Raw genomic sequence first — 26315 nt, 5'->3', positions numbered from 1 at the left:
TTCGTTGGACATATGGTCAAGCTATATTGAGCGTTACTATCAAACTTTAATTGTTGTATTAAAATGTATTCTTTCCAGTATATTTCCTTCCTTGGGAGTAAATACCAGTGATCTGTTTTTCTCCCAAACGAGTGAATGTTTTAGCAGTATGTTTTGGTATACTTAACTGATAATAAGGAGCTCAGACTCTCTTCAGCCTTGATGGGAGCTGTTATTTGCTAGTGTCTGTTATTTGTGTGTGTGTGCGTATGACATTCTATGTAGGTTCTGGACGTTCGGACCAGACACCCCGGCGCCCTTCTCTAACCTGCGAGGCCACCACAGACCTAAATCCAATGAGTGGACGACAACTATCTTTACTAATGGCGATAGGCACCCCTATCTCCTCACATGTGTTAAATTGTTTAGGCTTTAATGTTTCTTAGCCAATGAGAATCATTCAACCTGTAAGCAATGACGTAGCTTAGACCTTGGAAATGGTATAACTGCTGTGATCTTTGTAACTGTAAGGGGGGCGGCCTACGAACTCCTATGTGAGTCTTGAAGCTGACTTCTGCTGATGAAAATGCAAACTATCTTCAGTAAAACTTTTCTTTAATTTTTTATAATTCTGACTCCGGGTCTTCATTCTTCATATCTGGTTCTGGGTCTTTGACTGTATACCCCTTACACTGTGATGCCTAAAATGCCATCACTAGGTTCTGAAACAGAGCTAATGTTTGTTTGTCCTATTGTGTCAGTTGATTGTTACGGTAAAAAAAACTAGTTTTCTGCAGTTCAGAATTGGTGAATCACTAATCAAGCAACATCTCTGGTCTGACTTTGATCTTGACTACACACACTTCTCGGTATGAGGAATTTGGTGAATTTGGAAAGGTTCTGGCTGTTTTCATTGGTTGGCTGGCTGCTTAAAGATCAGAAACAAAGGCCAGGGGTTATGGTTTAAAGATACAAGCGAGTAGCACTCACAGTTTTAGGTGTCACATATCCTCCTGTAGCACTGGACATCCCTGTGGACAACTCAAACAGGTCATTGAGCCCACTGCTGAGAGCAGCAGGTGTAGGAGACGGCGCAAAAGTGTTGGGCACCGAAGACGGGATAAAGTTTTGGCCCACCTGCGTGACACACACATAGGGGTCAAAGGGTTTAATCTACTTCTGCACATGTTCATGTAACCCTTTAAACAAAAGCAACAGGCTTTCTACACGTAGGTGCAGAATTTTAATATTACGGACAAACTACATAAGAGCAGTAAAAGATACGAACAAGAAATGTAGGTACAAAAAATCTCCAGGGTCATTCCGTGTCAACACAACCAGAGGTACCTGGCAATTTTATTTATTTTATTCTGGTGGAAAATACAAAAATGAAGAAGATACCCTAATTATTAAATGCTATGGATGAATATTTACTGAGTAATCCACTATTTTGTAGAACGGGGACACATTTCACCTGAGATTTAGAGACAAATTACAGGGGGAAAATGACTTTAGAAAGATGGTAACGTTATTATCTTATTTTTACACAGAGATTGGTAAGTCTATTTGTAACACCAGCTGACTTTAGCAATCCTTGTTGTATTATATGCCAATGGCGACAGTCAAAAAATGGGAAAGAGCACTTTTCGCAGAAGTTTTTAAAAAGTTTGCATGCCTGTCACTCAAGAAGTATTAATAATAATAATAATAATAATAATAATTCATTACATTTATATAGCGCTTTTGTCTGCACTCAAAGCGCTTTACATAGAAGGGGAGGGGATCTCCTCTGAGAACCATCATTAATGGGCGGCATCCACCTGGATGATGCGACAGCAGCCATATTGCGCCAGAACGCCCAACACACACCAGCTTATTGGTGGAGAGGAGACAGAGTTATGAAGCCAATCAGTATATATGGGGATGATTAGGAGGCCATGATGGACAAAGGCCACTGGGCAAATTTGGCCAGGATGCTGGGGTTACACCCCTACTCTTTTGAAAGACATCCTGAGATTTTTTGTGACCACAGAGAGTCAGGACCTCAGTTTAAAGGAGAACTCCGGCGCAAAATGAACCTTTGGTCTAATTACACATTGTTACCTAGTCAACCGTTATCTGAGATTTGTTTTCATGATTATCGAATGTAAATAGTTTTATCTCTAAAAACAGTTTAGCCTATAAAGCTAGTATAACGCTAGTATATTGGGCATAGTGTAATGACAAATAAAAATCGCTTGTTAATACCACTAACAAGGCTCAAAATAGCCCCACACTAACATGGTAGCATAATGAGGGTCCCTACCTTCAAACCGAAGCATTGAGAACTTTGTCAGTGTCCAGACAGTTTAATAAGAAGATATTTAATACATACAGTCAACTTCGCGTATACAGGCAGGAGCCATCTTTGAAATACAGTCTCTACCAGTCAATCTACGAACGCCGATCCAAATGCGCTGGTGAGATGTGAACGAGCTATAAGTTGTGATAAGGTGAGCGCGAACAGCAGGCTTGGATCGGCGTTCGTAGATCGACTGGTAGAGACTGTATTTCAAAGATGGCTCCTGCCTGTATACGCGAAGTTGACTGTATGTATTAAATATCTTCTTATTAAACTGTCTGGACACTGACAAAGTTCTCAATGCTTCGGTTTGAAGGTAGGGCCTCACCTTTATGCTACCGTGTTAGTGTGGGGCTATTTTGAGCCTTGTTAGTGGTATTAACAAGCGATTTTTATTTGTCATTGATCTATGCCCAATATACTAGCGTTATACTAGCTTTATAGGCTAAACTCAGAGATGGGGACTCGAGTTTGAGACTCGGACTCGAGTGCGACTTAAGTCGCACACACAGTGACTTCAGACTCGACTTGAGACTCGTCCTCGAAAGACTTCAGACTCGACTCGGACTCGAGCTGCGGGACTCGTGAACAATGTTTATTTTTAGGAAACGTCTGATGAGCTCTCTGTTATTCCCCTCCCTCCGACCCGTTACCTAAAACCTGCCTACATAACACTTACTACGTGCGCGTGGCCACACATGAGAGGACAACAAACAAACATGTCGACTGCACCGGCCGCTGCTGTGCCATTCATCGTAAGCTTTGGGTTTAAAAACTTCAAACAAGACAGGCCAAATAAAAGAAGCGCTCAATGCAAAATATGCGGTATCTGCGCGCGTGCACCTCATGGTGTTCCATGAGGGAGAGAGAGCGCGAGAGGTATGAGTGAACGAGAGAGAGAGAGAGAGAGAGAGACGTGCGAGAGGTAGTGCGGCGCGAATGCGCTACGGCGCTCTGCAATCAAATACGATTTTAAATAGGCTTAGTAAAAATAAAAATAAAAATCGAAAATCAATGTGTGGCGGTCAGCCTCTGTTGATATTGTGGCGGGCCGCCACAAATAAATGAACGTATGAGGAACCATGTATTTCACATCATTTGGTTCAAATAGTGTTTTGCATTTAGCTACACTGTGATGTTTTGCACTATGTCAATTTTAGTGCTGTGAGGTAGGCTATAACATTTTCTATATTTGGTCTTATGGCTCCAGCTCCACAGAGCGAGCACAATAGGAGCCAAGGCCTTTCATTATAATTCAGCAACAGACATGAGAGTCCTTTTTCTTCAGAACCTCAATTTTTACAGATGCAGATATTAACTTAAAAGTAAAGCATTCTTGGTGTTTTTGTCATGTTGAAATAGCCTGTTTACACTGATTATATAACTAAATTAAAGCTGATACTGTATGCTAATAGATAAAGGAGTCATAATAACATTACATGCTTTGAATTCCTTATATATAGCTATGAAGTGTTCTAAGCAGCCTGGATGGGTCGCTGTACGTGATGCAACACTTATTATAACCACAAGAGACTTGAGACTTGACTTGGACTCTAGCTCAAAGACTTGAGACTTGACTTGGACTCTAGCTCAAAGACTTGAGACTTGACTTGGACTCTAGCTCAAAGACTTGAGACTTGACTTGGACTCTAGCTCAAAGACTTGAGACTTGACTTGGACTCTAGTTCAGAGACTTGAGACTTGACTTGGACTCTAGTTCAGAGACTTGAGACTTGACTTGGACTCTAGTTCAGAGACTCGTGAGCATCTCTGGCTAAACTGTTTTTAGAGATAAAACTATTTACATTCGATAATCATGAAAACAAATCTCAGATAACGGTTGACTAGGTACCAATGTGTAATTAGACCAAAGGTTCATTTTGCGCCGGAGTTCTCCTTTAAGGTCTCATCTGAAGGACGGTGCTCTTTGACAGTATAGTGTCCCCGTCACTATACTGGGGCGTTAGGACCACACAGACCACAGGGTGAGCGCCCCCTACTGGCCTCACCAACACCTCTTCCAGCAGCAACCTGGTTTTCCCAGGAGGTCTCCCATCCAGGTACTGACCAGGCTCAACCCTGCTTAGCTTCAGTGGGCAACCAGTCTTGGGCTGATTCTTAATACGCATTTCTTTTGATATCTCCATTCTTAAAGTTCTTTATGGTTCAATCCCAGAGATATGGGGATCTCAATGAGACATGTTCAGTGGTCAAAAACCAAATGTGGGTTACTTTGTATACAGCTGAAACAGCTCTCTTGTAATTTGGCTTCAAATCAATGGAAATTATCATTTTAACCGCCCTACACAAAATAGTGGATTACTTAGTAAACGTTCATCAATGGCATTGAAAAGTTTGGCTTTCATCACTATTTATGTTTGTCTTTCTTCAGAGGAAAAAAACATTCTTTCTTTAGCTGAGAAAAGTTTTCAAAAAAAGAAAAAACACAGAATGACCCTTCAGCACTTCAAAGACATCTTTAGAGAAGATACACATCTTATCACCACAAAGCAGAATGGACTTTTGTGCATGCAACAGAAAGAAACAAAGCAGGACACACAGGTAGGCATCTATTCTATGAACTATTAAGAATCAATGAATAGTGCACAGCATGCTGAGAGTGGACAGGCGGACACGAGCGGAGAGAGTGGAGCTCACTTACTGCAGGACTGCCCCCAACACCTCCTCCCAGATCTCCCCCGAGCTACAACAGAGAACAGAAGACCCATTTCCAGGCCCACAAACAACATGAGAGACAGAGAGAGATGTAAAGGATCCATTAATAACAAAGATTTTCCTGTTTACAAAGGAAGTGATGTCACAAACAATGATTAAAGCCTGAAATTTTGCACTTTTTTTCTTGCCATGGTTAATATCAACCTCAAAGAGTCCTCTAGCTCATGAAAGAGGCTTTCCTGTGGGAAGTAAGAGCTGAGCGGTGTTTCCATGTTGCAGGCCTTTACTGCTGCCAACCCCTTATCACAGAAGTTAGTTAGGACTGAAGATGAGCAGTGATATTTCATAAGCTGAAAGCAACAATTCAGCTTGTGTGCGTTAGAAGTAGCAGTGGAATTTACGGAAAAAAATTGCTTTGTGAGTGAAGTAAATGCTCTGGATGATATAATTCTGAAATACTGAAGAAAAAAAAAATCCATAAATCCATATTTTGAAGGATGTTGATAACCATGCAGTTTTGGTGATGCACAATTTGGGAAAATAAATAAATAAAATAAAACTGCAATTTTTTTTAATGCAATTTAAAAAGTGCTTTTAAAGAGCTTCAGGTTTGCGGTGCTTGTTTTCAGGGTTACACAATTTGACTAATTGTGTGATTTTATCAATATGACTATAAAATACTAATACAAATAATAATAATAATAATAATAATTATTATTAATATTATTATAACATTTAAATATTAAACAAAATAATAAATATTACTAGAAGTAAAATTCTCAAAAAAATTGTACCTAAGAAAAATTATAATTACAATTCTAATATTTGTGCCTTAATGTCTTAATTTTCAAACATTAAACCACTGAGCTTTTATTTTGGTGGGAAAATGTATGGTAACTTTTTTTGGTAACAAGAAAATGCTTCTTAGTAAAAATATGGGGATTTGTTCCAGAGAAATAAAGTCATACAGGTTTGGAACAACATGAGGGTGGGTAATGATGACACATATTTTTGGGTGATCTCCTTTCACTTTCACACTGTGTCCTAACCAAACACATGATAATTCGACATCTCTTCCACTTTGATCAGAGTTTTTGTCGAACCAATTGCGATTGGGACAAGCGACACTACATTTTATTGGTTGTGCTTAGATTATATTTGTGCACCGAACATCCCCGCCCATACTTAAAAGTCATTGACCCGAAGTATATTAATCAAATATGGATGAGGAAATGATGGAAACAGAGAAACATTGGATATTTTAAGACAAAACCGTCAAGATCCACAAGGAAAACAACAGCAAGGACTCCCCCTGGAGATGCATCATGGAAGTCATGAAAACGGCAAAGTCTGATTGTGTGACGACTAAAACTCTGTAGATTCTTTCCCCAAGCCCACATTCCTCTTACTGACCTTCCGCCATACGGTCACCTTGACTTTCATGGCGAGAAAACCGGCATGATTAAACAACCTAACAGATTCATACTCAGCAGGACACAAATCTCAAGCTGAGCCATAAAGTGCAACAGGCATGATTAAGGGTTTGGTAGAAACTAACGGTTTTGCCAAATGCAAATGATTCATAATGTGATTCAAATTAGATGTACTCTGTGCCCCAGACATGCTAAATGTCAAAGTTAATCTAGCTAAAGAGGCCGTTGAGACTGCAAGTTTAGGGTGCTGAGTCTGCAGCGTTCATCTCTTTGAAACACTCTCACGACCTTGAGCAGTCAGATGGTTCTGCAGACTGTTGAATGTTTAACATTCCTCGGCTCTGAACATTGTCTCCTTGACAGAGAGATGAGGAATACACTGGTATTTTATTGGAATGACTCATTTAATGACTCAGCAGGAGCATATTCATTGCATTGAACACAAGGCTTTGTGCCAGTGTTAAGCGGTGATGTTGGGCAAGGTGTTAAATTGGGTGGAAAGGAAAAAATTATTTGAAGTTTGTTTGACAATCCATTCCACTTCCTGTATACTCCAGTCCATTTTGAGTACTGGATTTTTGTTCGATTCCATGTCATCAACACATTTACACACGTTTTTGTTTTTCCTCATTTTTATATACTATATGGTATATTGTGTTATTTTCATGAACTATCCGTAGTTGCAGGGTTTGAAATTAACACCCGCCAACTGCGGGTAAAAATCAACTGTGGCGGGTAACGCCGTCAAATCACTAGCCAATTTGGCGTGTTATGTTTACTCACTTTGCTGGGGAAGTTCGTGTAAGCCAAATCTGTGCAGATTTAGCGCAAATACTCAACTCGTGAGTCATCATGATATATTAAACAGAATCTGCGCATATCTGACTAACTTGAACATGCCCGTCATACGCAACAAATAACGGCGCGCTTGTTCATTTGCATTAAAGCAATAGCGAAGATTAAAAATAATTTGGTTAACAGAAAATACATTGTTATTTTCCATGTTATTTTGTTTTTTTTAACGTTCTTTGTACTGTATTAATCTGTCCACCTAAAATACATTTTGGTGATGAGGATGAAAAATATTCTTATTGTTTGAATAAGAAATGAATGTATGAAATCCAAATTGTATAAAATATATATATATATATATATATATATATATACACACTCACCTAAAGGATTATTAGGAACACCTGTTCAATTTCTCATTAATCAACCAATCACATGGCAGTTGCTTCAATGCATTTAGGGGTGTGGTCCTGGTCAAGACAATCTCCTGAACTCCAAACTGAATGTCAGAATGGGAAAGAAAGGTGATTTAAGCAATTTTGAGCGTGGCATGGTTGTTGGTGCCAGACGGGCCGGTCTGAGTATTTCACAATCTGCTCAGTTACTGGGATTTTCACGCACAACCATTTCTAGGGTTTACAAAGAATGGTGTGAAAAGGGGAAAACATCCCGTATGCGGCAGTCCTGTGGGCGAAAATGCCTTGTTGATGCTAGAGGTCAGAGGAGAATGGGCCGACTGATTCAAGCTGATAGAAGAGCAACTTTGACTGAAATAACCACTCGTTACAACCGAGGTATGCAGCAAAGCATTTGTGAAGCCACAACAGGCACAACCTTGAGGCAGATGGGCTACAACAGCAGAAGACCCCACCGGGTACCACTCATCTCCACTACAAATAGGAAAAAGAGGCTACAATTTGCAAGAGCTCACCAAAATTGAACAGTTGAAGACTGGAAAAATGTTGCCTGGTCTGATGAGTCTCTGTTTCTGTTGAGACATTCAGATGGTAGAGTCAGAATTTGGCGTAAACAGAAAGAGAACATGGATCCATCATGCCTTGTTACCACTGTGCAGGCTGGTGGTGGTGGTGTAATGGTGTGGGGGATGTTTTCTTGGCACACTTTAGGCCCCTTAGTGCCAATTGGGCATCGTTTAAATGCCACGGCCTACCTGAGCATTGTTTCTGACCATGTCCATCCCTTTATGGCCACCATGTACCCATCCTCTGATGGCTACTTCCAGCAGGATAATGCACCATGTCACAAAGCTCGAATCATTTCAAATTGATTTCTTGAACATGACAATAAGTTCACTGTACTAAAATGGCCCCCACAGTCACCAGATCTCAACCCAATAGAGCATCTTTGGGATGTGGTGGAACGGGAGCTTCGTGCCCTGGATGTGCATCCCACAAATCTACATCAACTGCAAGATGCTATCCTATCAATATGGGCCAACATTTCTAAAGAATGCTTACAGCACCTTGTTGAATCAATGCCACGTAGAATTAAGGCAGTTCTAAAGGCGAAAGGGGGACAAACACAGTATTAGTATGGTGTTCCTTATAATTGAAGGGTTGGTCAAAATCCCTTGCCTCTTCAAATACATATATAATCATATATCATTTTGAATGGTTATATACTTCCTTTATAAAAATCAATAATCAAATATATTCATTATCACATAATAATTTTTATATTCTTGTGCTTGTGAAAATATATTTTCTTAAATGCATGGATGCAAGTAACCAGTTTCTTTTAGGTGCATTCCAATCTTACTTTGAGATTGCACGTAGTACACGCAGGACACGAAGGCCACGTAACCCACAAGGCCGTTTGTCTCTTTCTCTGGGATCAGTAGAAAGGTTAGAGGGTCCTAAAGGCAGCGTGGGCACATATGATTCTTCGCTGGACATATAGTCAAGCTATATTGAGCGTTACTATCAAACTTTAATTGTTGTATTAAAATGTATTCTTTCCAGTATATTTCCTTCCTTGGGAGTAAATGCCAGTGATCTGTTTTTCTCCCAAACGAGTGAATGTTTTAGCATTATGTTTTGGTATACTTAACTGATAATAAGGAGCTCAGACTCTCTTCAGCCTTGATGGGAGCTGTTATTTGCTAGTGTCTGTTATTTGTGTGTGTGTGCGTATGACATTCTATGTAGGTTCTGGACGTTCGGACCAGACACCCCGGCGCCCTTCTCTAACCTGCGAGGCCACCACAGACCTAAATCTAATGAGTGGACGACAACTATCTTGACTAATGGCGATAGGCACCCCTATCTCCTCACATGTGTTAAATTGTTAAGGCTCTTAATGTTTCTTAGCCAATGAGAATCATTCAACCTGTAAGCAATGACGTAGCTTAGACCTTGGAAATGGTATAACTGCTGTGATCTTTGTAACTGTAAGCGGGGCGGCCTACCAACTCCTGTGTGAGTCTTGAAGCTGACTTCTGCTGATGAAAATGCAAACTATCTTCAGTAAAACTTTTCTTTAATTTTTTATAATTCTGACTCCGGGTCTTCATTCTTCATATCTGGTTCTGGGTCTTTGACTGTACACCCCTTACATAATCCTTTAGGTGAGTATATATATATATATATATATATATATATATATATATATATATAAGACCCCCCCCCCCCCCCCATTATTTTTCAATAATTTTCAATTATTGAAAATTAATTATTTATTTCATAATGATGTCAGACTGAGACAGATGCCATCAAGTGAAGGAGTGAATGAGCAGTGAATCTCAATGATGAGTCTATCACTAGTCTAGAGACGGGATTGCAACACCTTTCCTTACACCCTGCTCAACACTACATGAGCTAGAACAGCTCCTTCACACAGCAGGCGGCCGGTGTCTCAATCCTGGTTTGTTCAGGGCACTCGTGCAAGGCTGGTAACTTCTCCAATCTGGAGAGAAGATTGGCCTTAGTAGCAGCACCTGCGCTGCCCAGATATAAACTCTTCACATGTCCATGCTGGAGGTGCTTCCGCATGAAGCAAGATGCCTGCTTGACAAATCCAATTATTCACGAGGAGGAAACAGGCCTTTTGTGGCTCCAGGACAAAAGATCTGGACAAATTGTTTCTGGATGTAAGGGTTTCTGGCATATACCCGCAATATTTCCCACAATATTCATCAAAGGGATTGTTACCCAAAATAAAGATTCTGTCATCAAATATTCACCCTTGTGTCATTCCAGGGATTATTTTTTTCGTCAGAGGAATGCAAAAGAAGGTATTTTGCTGAACGAAGGTATAATGCTTCATTTTTGAAGCTCAACAAACCCTGTCTGTCACTGAATGGAAAAGAGCAGCTAAGGCTACGTCTACATTAAACCAGATGCATTTGAAAATGGCGTTTTCGTTTCAAAACGCTCTCCGTCCACACTAGCGTTTTCCAAAAGTTTCACATCCACACTGAAACATCGGAAAACGCCAAATTAACCGTATTGTGCATGCTATTCTTCTAGCAGGATCATTTTATTTAGCAAAATATCTCACCATACATTGATGCGTCCAGGTCGCACTCACTCACCATTATATGTTTGGTGTAAAACTGCTCATGTTTTGCTGTAGGACAGCAATTGCGAGTAAATTCAGTAATTTTCGCAGTAAAGCAATTGCAGTACGATTAGTCACATGACTAAAAATGCATGATCGTTTTCGAATACCTTTGTTTTCACAGTTCAAACTACAACGCAAAACGGCGTCTTAAAATGTATCCACTTGGGAGTACGTTCTATAAAAGAAAGTAAAACGGATTGAAATAGGGATGTAACAATATATCGCAATACATAAATGCAACAATATGTATTGTGGATAGCAACAAGCCACCTTATTAGGTACACCTGTTCAACTGCTCTTTAACGCAAATATCTAATCAGCCAATCACACGTCAGCAACTCAATGCATTAAGACATGTAGACGTGGTCAAGATGATCTCAAACTGAGCATCAGAATGGGGAAGAAATGTGATTTAAGTGACTTTGAAATGTAGAATGGTTATTGGTGCCAGACAGGCTATTTCAGAAATCTAATGGGATATTCACGCACATCAATCTCTAGGGTTTACTGAGAATGGTCAGAAAAAGAGAAAATATCCAGTGAGCGGCAGTTCTGTAGGTGAAAATATCTTGTGGATGCCAGAGATCAGAGGAGAATGGCCAGACTGGTTCCAGCTGATGGAACAGTAACTGAAATAACCACTCGTTACAACTGCCAAAATGTCCCATTTAAACTTTTTTTTGGCTTTGTTTAAAGTATGGTGAGAGTATTGTATTATGACATCATTATCTGGTACCGAACTGAATCGTCACATGACTATTGTTACACCCCTAGTTTAAGTTGACTTGAGAGTAAGTAAATGACGACAATATTACTTTTTGGATGAACAATTCCCTAAATGTAAATGTTGGGATAGTGTGCTGGATTTTTTTTTCCAAATTGAGTTTTGGCAATAGACTATGTCCTATGCACCTATCAATTATCCACAGATGTGCAAGGTAATTGTTTATAAATTTAAAAAATACATGGCCAATGTTTCTACATTTCTCAGTGTGTTCACTTTGTCCTTTTAGAGAGCATGCACATCCAGATTTGCACACACCACGACCAAACATTTAAATCTTCACTTTCCTTCCCTCAGGAACTGTGTATGTGTGAGTTGAGTGAAAGATTTTATGTGGGTTGATAAATGCGTATAAGGCAGCAAGACATTCAGCCCTGGGGTTCTGGTGCTGTGGTTGCAGTGGGTTTAGGAGAGCAGGGCCTGTGGCTAGAATGATATAACACTTTTGAGCTCTGCTACAGAGTCAAAACACTCCATATACACAATCTCTCCGACATAGATATCATATAATAAAGGCTAAATGTCTTACGGCGGAGTCACTTCCGGCATCACCGTTCGGCCATCTTGTCACAGGCAGGCCCTGATGTAAGGTAAGTGATCAGCATGAACACAAATCCTCTTATCTCGCTGAAATCTTGACGGATTTACAAACGGTTTGGTTTCTTACAAAAGTTATTAACGTGGCTATAATTCTGAATGCTTGAACATATATGTTATAATTAATATTCATATGTATGCAGTGTCATAACTACATCTCTGACGTTTATAACAAACCAAACCGTTTGAAAATCGGTAGAAAATTGAGCAAGTTATGGTTATTTAAAAGTACATGCACCATTAAAACACAATGTTACGAGTGAGTGAGCTGCCTGTGACAAGATGGCCGCCACGTGCGGATGTCGACCTCCATTGGCCAGCAGCGCAGACGAGACATCTAGCCTTTATTATATGATATCTATGCTCTCCGATTCACATCGAATTTAAAAACTGGTAATAAACATTATGCTATTATAGTAATTACAATAACTGGGTAATAACTAGGTACTAACCCATGTAAATGCATGAGATTAGAGATATAGAAACAAATAAATTAGTGATATTGATCATTTGTACACATGGTCAGGTGTTCTTGCTTCCATTGAAGCTTAAGGGTGTGTTCACACTTGGCAGGTTTGGTTCGATTAAAACGAACTCTGGTGCGATTGCTCTAGAGCGGTTCATTTGAATAAGTGAACCCTGCCATCCGAACCCTGGTGCGCCCCAAGCAAGCCAACAGAGACCCCTGAAAAGGGGAACTCTGGTGCGATTCGACTGAAATATGAACACAGCACAGACCAAAGACATCTAAACGAAACCAAAATAGGACATGATGATGTCGCTGCGATCCTAAAAAGGGCAGAATGCTCAAGGATGCATGTTTTTTCTCATCATAGGGGTTATGTTGCCCATTACAGTTCGGTATAGGCATTAGAACTGCCACTTTCATTTGTGTGTTTTGAGTCCTTTACACATTTTATAAGCTCTTCATGAGTTCTCAGCACGTCAAAATACCATCATATGTAGGCTACGCACATACAAGTGCATTTAGCCCAGAACACAGCATTGTTTTGGATGTTTGGCAAGATCTGTCGGAAAACACACATCATAAAAGCAGTTTTTTTTCATTTAGCATCTTTAGGTTTGCTGTTAACAAATGACAGTGTAAATGCTAAGCGAACCAGGACTAAAATGTTGGTAGCACTTTATATTACAGTCCTGGACTTTTGGTTCAAACCAAAAGAACCAAACTATAAGTGTGAACACACCCCAAGATACTTTTTTGATCTTCTCAATACATTGGGACAAAAAGACATTCTTTTAGTTCATTATTTGTAATGATAAAAACTGAACTGAAATTTAAAACAAATTGCATTTTCACTAGTGGTCTAGTGCACGACAGGCACTTTTGGACTGTATGCCTACAGTATAGCTTGCTTTCCATTATATGTACACATAATAAAACTTCATAAATAGACGTGATCAGCCTTCAGTTTCCCACATTATATTTCATGTTTGGATTTGTAAGCAGTACTCCGCATTGTGTCAATAAAAGATGAGCGTTTGATTGGAATCACATTCGCAATCACAATCTCGCTGACCTCGCTGCTGTTTCACCCAGTGATTCTTCACTTTGCTGTTCACTGTGATCATGCAGGACTTGTGAGATGTGGTGGCCATGGTAACGAGTGTGGTTATTGCTCAAATGTGAAATATACTGCTGCAATAATATCACACTGAGCAGAGTGCCCTGAAACCCCTCAACCACACCTGCACCAGTGAACACACTGCCCAGGCCGAACACAAAACACCAGAGAACTAGTCAACTTCAATGAAAACCCTAGTCATTCTGACAAGAGCAACAGCTGCATGGGCATCTCAGAGGACACCATTGCAAATTTGAGCTCACTCTTACAGGAATAGAATTACAAAACCTATTAGAAATGGAATTACATAAAATAAAATGAATGACTAATACTTAAAAAACTAAAGATGCACCAGTCGACCAGCCAAAAATAGAACCAGTAGGTTTTTAGTTTTGTTTTGGCCCAGACTTGCACACAAACTGCATTGCAATTATTTCCCAAAATGTAATTTGTGTGGAAATATTACAACGTATGCTTGAAATATAGTAAGAAAAATATAGCGATGCTCGAAAAACAGGTAGAAAAATGTCAATATTGAATTGGGGGTTTATATGAATGCATCTCTGAAGGGAACTGACAGTCTTCAGAAAAGTTTTGATGGCATTTTCTTTTCTCTTATCTCAGTATAAAGTAGTGTTTATAAGCACAGCGCTGCTTCGTTTACAGCGGTACCCAAAGAAATCACTGCTGTCCCATAGGCGCTACCTACTGTCAGAGAGTGAATTTGCATTTTCATTCAGTCCGTCTGCTGTTTTTGTTTTGAGCAGGTGTGTCTTATGTAGCATAATTTCACAAATCTAAAGTCAGACCTTAAATCTGGAAATTATGCAATCTAATTCAAATAAAAAACAACTTTCATCTTTAACATCTTTCTTTGCACCATGATTAAATTCAGTTGTTGCCTCATTTCAAATGGCTATGGATATTTTTTGTTTAAAGCCAGTTTGCCTGTTATACAGCAAATAAACAACAAATACATTTGCTTAAAAAAAAAAAAAAAAAAAAAAAAAAAAAAAAATCGGCAACCGGTATCGGTAAATTAGCTTGTAAAGAAATTGGAATCGCCCATGAAAATCATGATCGGTGCATCACATTTCAACTGATTTGTTAAAAAAAATAGCACTCCCTTTTCACAATTAAGTGACCATAGTTTCTGCTAAAATACCACAGTTACAGTACAGATGTTAGTACTGTAAAATCATTAAAAAAATTCATATGTATCTCCATCACACAGCATTTCTGTCATTGTTTAATTTCTTTTCATGGTGACAGAATTTTTACTTTTTTTGTTTTCCCAATAAAAGAAAATAACTAAACATCCTTAAAATAAATAAATTACAAAACTTAACATAAAATAAGTTACAAAACTTAGTGAGGTTTATGCTTAAAACACACAAAAAAAACAACCTTTGAGGTAAGAAAAATAAACGTAATTAAATATATTTTCTCCAAATAAAAAAAACCTCTTTATTATCTTACAAAATTTGGCTTGGTAAATGTTTAATGGCTGTTTATATATTTACTGGAAATTTTTTGAATAATAAACAGATTTTTGCAGTGCACAGTTTTACTGTTGTAACAGTAATTGGAGTAACCATGGTACTCTTACGGAAAATATGGTCATCATTGTAAATTGTTTTAAGGGTCGGTGGACATTAAGATCATAAAATCAAAACCACCACCAACAAACCATATAATTTTAATTCAAGAACACGCACCAAACTGTCCAGACCACCTCCAAGGAGATCCACAGCGCCCATCTGCATGGAAGACACCTGGGGGACGTTGACGGGGGGACCGAGGTCCAGATTAAGCAGGTCTCCCAAGAGGTCACCCTGAGATGGAATAACTTGGGGTTGATCGATGGAAGCAGCTTGGCCAGTACTGACTGGACTCTCCCCGGTGTCGATACTGCAAAAGAATGATGATACACACTGAGATGTGTAACACTAAGTGAAACTAAGTGAACAAAAGGATGGGACCGACAAGCCCTTTTTTCATTGTTTGATGGAGAGGACAACGTAGGTTCTGTGTGGCACTACTTACGATGAGTCCCCCATTGTATTACTGGACTGAGACTGATTCAGAGAAAAACAAATAACAGGGATGCCAGACCTTTTGGCCAAAGACTTACCATGACTTTGTGATTTTGAGTTGTGATTATTAGATTAAGGGCCCTATTTACTAAACAGGGGGAAAAAAAGAGGGACCGCAATCCTATAAAAGCGCAGATGGGAGTGGAAAGTTCTGTGGGTGATCTACTGACAATGCACACATTAAAGAACACAGACGCAGCAGCTCATTTACATTATGACCAACGTAATCTGCCAAGAACAGTGCAAACCAGCAAAAAGTATCTTGGCAAATGATACGTTTAGATAGCATCTTCCTCTGGCCTTCCAAATAAATGAACACACACAAACAAACAAGTGGTGAAAATTTTCTCCACTTCTCTACCACGCACTCTCAGTTCTTTGCGGTTCCTCCTCCAACAGCAACTATCCTAGCCATGTCAAGCACTAAATGGGTTAAGACATGCTTTTTTTAGGCGGTAAATAGTCTTAGCTTCAGACATCACGCCCACAGACCATTGGCTGAAAGTCTGATCCATAAAGTGCAGAAAATGGGCAACACTTAAGGAGTTTCAAAGTGGTCATCTTCATTTTAGCGAGACGTCAGCAAAACGCTGGATTTTCAAAAGCATGTGAAGTTCGTGGCACCACTGTTGCAGTAAACTTAAATCTTAAATTAATCATTTATTAGATGTACAAAAGTCTGTTATCAAAGGAACAGACTTTACGTTTTCATTCCCTTAAAGGGATACTCCACTTTTTTTGGAAATAGGCTCATTTTACAACTCCCCCAGAGTTAAACTGTTGAGTTTTACCGTTTTTGAATCCATTCAGCCGATCTCCGGTTCTGGCGGTACCACTTTTAGCATAGCTTAGCATACATCATTGGAGTGGACAAGACCATTAGCATTTCTAAAAAAAAAATGACCAAAGAGTTTCGATATTTTTCCTATTTAAAACTTGAAACTCTTTGGTCATTTTTTTTTTAGAAATGCTAATGGTCTTGTCCACTCCAATGATGTATGCTAAGCTATGCTAAAAGTGGTACCGCCAGAACCGGAGATCGGCTGAATGGATTCAAAAACGGTAAAACTCAACAGTTTAACTCTGGGGGAGTTGTAAAATGAGCCTATTTCCAAAAAAAGTGGAGTATCCCTTTAAACATGACCCAGAACAAAACTAAGTAACTAAAGACATGTCAAGTCAGATGGCCTCTTGGGTGGCGCTTGGCCAATGAAAGCTGTGACAGAGACTAGACCTTCTGCCATCATTCTGAAGGTCTGGCTACGCGAGACTAGGCGTTAAATAATGGCGCAAATCCCAGTAAACTGACTACCTCAAACGATAGTAAATCACACTGCATGATTTAAATACTCCTCCCATAAATGTTGCATCTGAAAGGGAAACTCTGTAGGAGTGCATATGCAATAAATTCGGGGTCAAAAAAAAAAAGTGTCCACGCCTTCCAGTATTTAAATCTTCACTGCATGTCTTTAGTAAATCACAACAGTAGTTGTTTAAAGCCAAAAGAGGGTTTGTGCTGGTGCAATCTGTTATTAAATCTGGCCCAAAGATTTTTATAAACCACATTACAGACCTCACACTTACAAAGAGCAATTTCTAGACAGCCAATGAAATATTCAAGAGTTTTAGCTAGATTTTGTTTTAGCTGTCTTAGTACCTGCCGTGCTGGATGGGCAGATGTTTACGGTGAATGCCGTGGCTTCCTTCCACAAAGGCAGTGGGGGGTTTGTGGTAGACGGAGGCCAGCGAGCCGATGTGGCAGATGAGCTCGTCCAACAGGGTGGGCTCAATCAGGTCCGTCTCCTCTGAGATCAGAGGCTTCTCAGACAGCACAACCTCTTTAGCGGTCACGGGGTCGGTGGACAGCAGACGCCAGTAGATGTAGCCACGATCACGCAAGTCAGGGTTATCAGAGTCCTGAGATGGAGAACGAGACCAGGTTGAAAGGAAAGGAAACGTGACACTGACAGCCAGACACTGAGCTCCTTCTGAGATGCGTCACTATGATGTGAAATTTCTGATGATGTGTAATGCTAATGTTTGAATAAACAGTTGGGAAATAAATTGCATGTGTATTAGTATATTAAATCCATGCATTCAGTCTTAAAGTGACAGCAGCATCATATTCCTGCTGCCGTCTGTTTCATTATTGTTCATTAATGATGAAAATCACTCATTACTCTTTAGTAGATTTACTAGGATTAATCTAGATTTAATTTATACAGTCAAAACTATGCAGTGTTGTTTTACATTAGATCACTTTGTGTTCTGTTTTCATTTGTATTAATTATTTCACAGGAATGCTGTATTTGTTCATCTCTAACCAACTCTAAGAGAGGAAATGGAATATGTTGCACATGTCGCTTGCCAATAAATAAAGAGTTTTTAATTCAAGATACCTTTTCACCTCTTAATTGTTTTATACTTAAAATACATTGTTGTTAAAAATAATGTTATTAATTTCGTTGATCTGTATCAGTGATCATATCGCTCAATACCGCTTCCAGTGATCGGGTCCAAAAGTCCTGATTGAAGCACACTTAATTGTAGAGTAACACTATGGTTTGTAATGCCCAAGCACATCTCACCTGAGTGGCCAGACTGAGCACTTGCTGAACCAGCTCTTGAGTCTCTGAAGGCTTCTTCAGGAACAGCTTCACTATGGCTGTCAGGAGAGTCAACTGAACCTGAAAGCAACAATGCAGTGGATACCTTAATAAGTCCCTTCTTTTAAAGACACCATTTACTATAACAACAACAAAAACCTGGGAGGTATTCCAGAAAGCCAGGCTAACTTACCGTCACATATACTCTGAAATCTCGGTTGATTAACCCAAAACTTGCTTACATGAGTTCAGCCAAACCGGAGTACGTTTCACATCGCAAGCATCAACGGAGCATGAGGAGCACGTGTTATGTTGCTGCCCATATCAATGAATGAGAGCGATTCACATCAGAATGGAAGCGTGACGGCCGACCCTCTCATTCATTAACATGGGCAGCGACAAAATACGCGCTGTTCAGTGTTCACACTCTGCTGACCCCTGGTTGTTTAAACCGAGATCTTTTAATGATTAATCGTGCAGCTCTAATATACTGTATATACTATATAACATAATATTTTGTGCAATCGGTCACACCCACTGGTCATCTGTCACACACCCTCCAGAGCAGGTAATATTCAGAGAGTAAGTTGTTATGGCTACTTACCCTTTAAGTTACCTCAGGTTTTGGAGCCGAAAGTTGGTTATACGCTTACTCGGAGTAAACCCGGTTATGTCACATAACCTGCTTTCTGGAATACACCCAATCTAAAACAATAACAATGTCAAACCTGAGTGCTTTCATCATGGAAGCCCTCAAGGAAACTCTCCAGGAGCTCATCAGCATTGTCGATACGCTCTGCATATTCGCCCACAATCCAGATCATGGCTGCTCGAGCGTCGGGCTCATCCAGAGAGTCCAGGTTTTCACACAGAGTGGCAATTATGCTTTCATATCTGTGCATATTACAGAGAGCTGAATCAGCAGGCAATTAAATTACATGCTCTTTCATTCTACATGGACCTATTTTTTTTTTAGACAAACTGATATTCTCTGTTACAAAACCCAGTGAGTTGTGTACACAGCATTTTAATGATCACACCTGGGCTGAGATACCTCATTTTAGTCTAATTCTAAGGCATGTAGTCTTTACAGATAAGACAATCCCAGAATGCACTGTGACAAGCTCATGGAAAAAATCTAATCAAAGTAGTGGAGGGGACAAGAAAAACTGTGATTTCATTCAGTACTGAAAAGTATCAATAAAAATAGCTCAGATGAGAGTTATGAACTGACTTGTTGGGGTATTTGCGGAAGATGTCCCTGATGACCACAATGGCCTCTTGCACAACATAATTGACTTTGGTCTGGATGAGGTCCAGAAGGGTGCTAACACAACGCTCGGCTGATTGCTGTACACACAGATATAAGAGAAAACTCATCAAGGCACTACAGCTCTTTCAACGCAATATACAACGAAAAAAATCAATAAAGGTTTCTTATGCTTGATATTAAGTAATCAAAAAACAAGCTAAATAGCAGAGATTTATCAGACATTTCTATAGACTAAAGAATAAAGACGTACAAAATGTAGGTACTTAGGGATGAATAATGAGGCAAGACTTACCTCCACTTTGATGGCACAACGGCCGATGGCTCGAACGGCTTTCCGAACAAAATCTACATCCACCTCAGTGGCATACTCCTTCAGTTCAGCCAGTACCTACAGAAATCAACATCATTTTTAGTGGATTTCTATAGAAACAGACTGTGAAAGGCTGAATGACCTCCACAAGTGAAAGAACGGGAAATCGGTAACTCACAAGGTAATAAACTCAGGGGGAAAAGTGTGAGAAGAGTCTAATATTAGCGTCTTACAAACAGAGATATTTACGGGGGGAAAATGCTAAATGACATGGAATGTATTATAACGCAATGCAACGAAGCAATTTGTTGTCAGATGCAGTGTAATCAAAGCTGTCATTTTATCCCAGGCAGCTCAATTGCCTTAAGTATGGGTTTTAGATAAACACAGTGACAAACAGTAACCAAATAGAAAGTGTAAGAGACCATGTTCCTTTTAAGCACACTTCTAAGCAATATGTAATTAGAGGGACAAATCGACGATGTGTTATAATGTGTTATCTTTGCAACACAAACTGTGCACAATCAATTAAGAAAGTAAAGGCCAAAATAAAAAGAGTACATATTTAGGTCTTTCATTCTCGTACATAAAGGACTAAATCAAATTGCAGCCCATTTGCACATCAATTAATACTAGTGTTATATAACATTCAGCTGAACATGTAATTTTTTTTTTATTTGAAGAAAAGTGCTGATACATTTTCCTGTTTCTAAAATCTAAATCTCAGGGGAATGCTAGAAATGTCCTAGCTACATTTTTTTTTGCTATCATCACAGGAATTCAGGAAATTTAGGATTGTATAGATCTATGAAAGAGAATGTGATCTCTACATTTACATATGCGACAGTGAAAATAAAGATGCAATTAATTCAGCTTTAATTAGAGTTGCAGAATAATCTATATTATATGAACCTTTAAAGCACTGGATAAACTGACTGCCTCTGGCTACTAATGAGAAGCACTGACGGATAATATTGATGTGCTACACTGTTTTCTTGTTGAATATCCTGTTCTCAGAAACATCATGCAAGTAAGACATAATGACTTGAAAAGCTAAGAGTTAAACATCTTTTGAAATACCTGGGCAATGTTGGCATGAGAGGCCAGGCGGATCATAATGTCCAGTTTCTCCAGCTTGACGTAGATGGGGTCATTGTACTTGACGAAGAACACTTTGATCTCCTGCTTCAAGATCTCAGGCCTGCAGGTAGAGAGATCACCGTCTTATTCTCAGTCAAAACATTCAGAATTACCAAGCAAACAGACAAATGGACAACACTGCCATCTAGTGACTGCATTCAGTCATCTACGGCAGAGGCTGAGTGATTAGCACATTAAAAACGCTTAAACTAGTTCCACAGAAAACAAAAAGGACTGAAAAATAAGGACAGCAGTCTAACCGTTTCTGCACAATAAGGTTAATGTTCCTGAGGGCCACATATTGGACCTCTGGTTCCCCAGACAACAGCGTGACAAGGGGAGGAGAGAGCTTCTTCAGAAGAGTGTTGTAGTAATCCGAGTCTTTGGGCAGGAGCTCCAGAAACTTCATCAGCACCTTCACCGCCGACAGCACCACAGCCGAGTTAGCATGAGAGAGACGTGGAGTCACACGCTCACAGATACTAAAAGAGACAGGAAGAGGGAGTTATGCTTAAGAGTGTTTTCATCTGTATTAATCCTCTTTTTTCAATTTTGTATTTGGAATAGGTTGATTATAAAATTTGTCATTAACAATTTAAGTCTTCCATGTAACATTAGTATGTTTTTCTTAGTGGGCATTAACACACAGCAAAAAGTAATATCAAGTGTTGAGTCCATCAAGGTTCTGTCCTGAGTCCTTCTTTATTCAGTCTTAATGTTACTTTCATTTGATATGATCAGAAATCACATAGTATATTTTATTCCTCCACTGGTAATAGAACAATTGCACATTTCACAAAGCTATTTCAGCCGTACTGACTACTAAAAACGGAAAGGTTTTTCTTTTGCGTTTTTCGCGTACAGACGACAATGCTGTCAAAACGATACCCGTTCACACGGATTCCCCAAAACGACAAAAACCGCTGTATTATGCATTCTAGGCCAGTAGTTGGCGATGTCACGAAACACTACGTGCCTATAGAGTGAACAAGAAAATACACATGCGCATGATGTCACTGTTTTTTCACATTTTTTTGTAGTTTACATGGAGATGATAACAGTATCATTTTCAAAAACGTGCATTCTGAAACCAGTTTTCAAAAGTTTGCGTTTCAGGCTCCCAAAACTGTGTTGTGTATATGAACGGCCAAAACATTTAAAAGATTTTCCATTTCTAGTTGACAACGGTGTCGTGTAAACGGCCCCTAAATCAAACTCTGCATTAAAAAAACAAATCTGGAAAGACCTTGATTTGAATTTCTCCTTTTTAATATTCCTATTTAATCTATGCAGCAATTCATATTTCATAAGAACTTTGTATGGCTTGTATTGCACTATTATGCATGCTGCTATTTAAATTACATATGAATTCTATGAATGGAATCAAAGAAGTGTTAGACCTAAATAGAAAAGGCAAGTCTCTATTTCCTCTCAGAGGTTTATCCACCAACAACTCTGTTTATCTCTTAATACCAGTCTCAAAAGGAAAATGAATACCATGTGAATAAAACGCCACATATCATCTAAAAATTGAGGAAATGAAACTCTAAAGCAGTACTGATGAATTTTATTGCTGTTCTATTCTCAAACTAAAAATAAATAATAATGTTATCATAGTTCTGGTGTTTTTTTTATAATTTATTCAACTGTTTACGTTCACTTAAGACATAAATGACTGTTTACCTGCAAATACATGGTCACTTTGACACATAGGAATGTGCATTTAACCGTTCAAGCCCAAATAGGCGGCAAAAAGCACTCAGTTCGGTTCTCACGCGCTGTATGAGCAGCGGCTTCATGTCGCACGTGCATATACTGAAATGAGTTGATTTTCACTGCTAATTGCGCTTCAACGGTTTAAAATCAGTATTTAAAAAACACATGCAAACATTGAGCTTTCGTGGCCGCGCAGCACAGCAACGTCACATGAGGGTAACCGGGATAGAGACGATAGTTAGATACGAACCGGTTAATCGTGTCTACCGGTATATCGCCCACCCATAATTATTATTATATTTTTCTTAAATATAAATTTTTCATTTTACAGTGAAGTACTACAATAGTAATTTTGTATTTTGTTTTTATTTTAGTAATAACAAATATTATTATTATAATTATTATCTTATAGTCAAACTGACTGGCTATATAACCAGACCATTTTGGCCAAATTTTGCAGCCATACAAACAAGCAAAACAAACAAATCTGAATTTTTTGGGAAACTTAATTCACTCTCCTTAATCTCGTACACCTGTCGAGATAAAGAAACCTATGAGGATCATTATTCCCTCACCTCTGGGCCTCACGCTCGTCTTTGGGGTTGTAGTTGGAGAGGCAGTCCAGGATGAAGATCTGGCCCCACTCGGTGCACTCGTTGAGGGCCGTCAGGAGCTTATTGATGTTCTGGGGATTCAGGTCCAGGAGGTTGCTGTTGGGGTGAGACTCACTGATCTCAGACAGAGCAGCCACTGCATTTGCCACAACCTACGAGAAATTCAGATATTAGTAAAGTACTGTGAATGTGGAGGTATGCAATGTACAGGTCCTTCTAAAAAAATTAGCATATTGTGATAAAGTTCATTATTTTCCATAATGTAATGATAAAAATTTAACTTTCATATATTTTAGATTCATTGCACACCAACTGAAATATTTCAGGTCTTTTATTGTTTTAATACTGATGATTTTGGCATATAGCTCATGAAAACCCAAAATTCCTGTCTCAAAAAATTAGCATGTCATGAAAAGGGTCTCTAAACGAGCTATTAACCTAATCATCTGAATCAGCTAATTAATTCTAAACACCTGCAAAAGATTCCTGAGGCTTTTAAAAACTCCCAGCCTGTTTCATTACTCAAAACCGCAATCATGGGTAAGACTGCCAACCTGACTGCTGTCCAGAAGGCCATCATTGACACCCTCAAGCAAGAGGGTAAGACAGAAAGAAATTTCTGAACAAATAGGCTGTTCCCAGAGTGCGGTATCAAGGCACCTCAGTGGGAAGTCTGTGGGAAGGAAAAAGTGGGGCAAAAAACGCTGCACAACGAGAAGAGGTGACCGGACCCTGAGGAAGATTGTGGAGAAGGACCGATTCCAGACCTTGGGGGACCGGCGGAAGCAGTGGACTGAGTCTGGAGTAGAAACATCCAGAGCCACCGTGCACAGGCGTGTGCAGGAAAATGGGCTACAGGTGCCGCATTCCCCGGGTCAAGCCACTTTTGAACCAGAAACAGCGGCAGAAGCGCCTGACCTGGGCTACAGAGAAGCAGCACTGGACTGTTGCTCAGTTTTGCATGTCATTCGGAAATCAAGGTGCCAGAGTCTGGAGGAAGACTGGGGAGAAGGAAATGCCAAAATGCCTGAAGTCCAGTGTCAAGTACCCACAGTCAGTGATGGTCTGGGGTGCCATGTCAGCTGCTGGTGTTGGTCCCCTGTGTTTTATCAAGGGCAGGGTCAATGCAGCTAGCTATCAGGAGATTTTGGAGCACTTCATGCTTCCATCTGCTGAAAAGCTTTATGGAGATGAAGATTTCATTTTTCAGCACGACCTGGCACCTGCTCACAGTGCCAAAACTACTGGTAAATGGTTTACTGACCATGGTATTACTGTGCTCAATTGGCCTGCCAACTCTCCTGACCTGAACCCCATAGAGAATCTGTGGGATATTGTGAAGAGAAAGTTGAGACGCAAGACCCAACACTCTGGATGAGCTTAAGGCCGCTATCGAAGCATCCTGGGCCTCCATAACACCTCAGCAGTGCCACAGGCTGATTGCCTCCATGCCACGCCGCATTGAAGCAGTCATTTCTGCAAAAGGATTCCCGACCAAGTATTGACTATTGAGTGCATAACTGAACATAATTATTTGAAGGTTGACTTTTTTTTTGTATTAAAAACACTTCTTTTATTGGTCGGATGAAATATGCAAATTTTTTCAGACAGGTATTTGGGGTTTTCATAAGCTGTATGCCAAAATCATCAGTATTAAAACAATAAAAGACCTGAAATATTTCAGTTGGTGTGCAATTAATCTAAAATATATGAAAGTTTAATTTTTATCATTACATTATGGAAAATAGTTAACTTTATCACAATATGCTAATTTTTTGAGAAGGACCTGTATATTGTCTAATAAAATATCGTGATTGTTGTTTTAACAATGTGCAATCTGACATTATCGAGTATGTTCCTCATTTGACAAAAACACACCTAAAGAGTTCACGCATACACTACGGGATGTAGTGCAGTAGGTAAGATTAAGTGCGCTTGCACATTTAGAGTGCACGCTTTCACTGCATGATTTAATCTATAGTGCATTTAAATGCACCCAATATTCAAGATAAGGTGGCAAAAATACCTCTGTATGTCTTATATATTTATATAATTTAATATAGTTAATTAATATCACACGGAGAGTGCTGTTTTTCCCCCTCCAAATATCAGCATGATTACAAATAGTATTTTGATTTTATACAACAAACAATTAACAAGAACAATAAACAAGAAGGAATAAAGAACCTTGAATAGTTCACTTAAAAATGAAAATTCTGTCACTACTGGCAGTTTTAATTTCACCTTTAAAGTGTCAAATTATCAATATTCAACTATTTTAAAACATTTATGAATTTACTGCAGTTTAAATGCATCCATGTCCCTCTGAGATGCATTAAACAGTCTGTGTAAATACATCTATATGTCACTTCAGAGTAGGGTTGCCAACTGTCCCGTATTAGCCGGAACGTCCCGTATATTGGGCCTAATTTATTTGTCCCGTACGTGACCTCCCTTGTCCTGTTTATTAACTGCTACGCTGATCTAACCACTGACTGATACAACAGCAACACGACACTAGAGAATGATCACGACACCAGTCATCATCCAATCACAGCCCACCCTCATGCGCATCAGACCATACGCATAACAAACTCTAAATTGAGAATCTTTGTTTGATTTGTAAACAGAATCCTCTGCTGCCTGGTCGCTCCCAGTTCGATCCGGACTCGCGCTAACGGCAAATCCCTTTCACTGTCCGGGTTTTGGCTTCGGCAAATCAGTTTTGGCGAATTCAAACAACATGATTATTGTTTATGAGTCCAACATCCAGCAACGCAAGAAAACATG

General features: G+C 39.4%; 1 protein-coding gene across 1 annotated transcript in view; it reads right to left on the bottom strand.

Moving 5' to 3' along the window:
• ap2b1 (adaptor related protein complex 2 subunit beta 1) overlaps nt 1–26315 on the bottom strand; it is a 68264-nt gene that overhangs the window by 37340 nt on the left and 4609 nt on the right. The window contains exons 6-16 of the mRNA XM_056247307.1: nt 23487–23677; nt 21456–21677; nt 21136–21256; nt 20038–20133; nt 19707–19822; nt 19201–19366; nt 18455–18553; nt 17524–17783; nt 15489–15681; nt 4983–5024; nt 970–1116 (exon numbers count right to left, since the gene is read on the bottom strand). Coding sequence (XP_056103282.1) covers nt 970–1116; nt 4983–5024; nt 15489–15681; nt 17524–17783; nt 18455–18553; nt 19201–19366; nt 19707–19822; nt 20038–20133; nt 21136–21256; nt 21456–21677; nt 23487–23677 — 1653 coding nt within the window. The remainder of the gene's footprint in view (nt 1–969; nt 1117–4982; nt 5025–15488; nt 15682–17523; nt 17784–18454; nt 18554–19200; nt 19367–19706; nt 19823–20037; nt 20134–21135; nt 21257–21455; nt 21678–23486; nt 23678–26315) is intronic.

The sequence above is a fragment of the Rhinichthys klamathensis genome, unplaced genomic scaffold, assembly GCF_029890125.1.
Source record: "Rhinichthys klamathensis goyatoka isolate OS25496 unplaced genomic scaffold, OSU_Roscu_1.1 h1tg000046l_1, whole genome shotgun sequence".
Lineage (NCBI taxonomy): Eukaryota > Metazoa > Chordata > Actinopteri > Cypriniformes > Leuciscidae > Rhinichthys > Rhinichthys klamathensis.
This window is presented reverse-complemented; position numbering and strand designations above follow the sequence as displayed.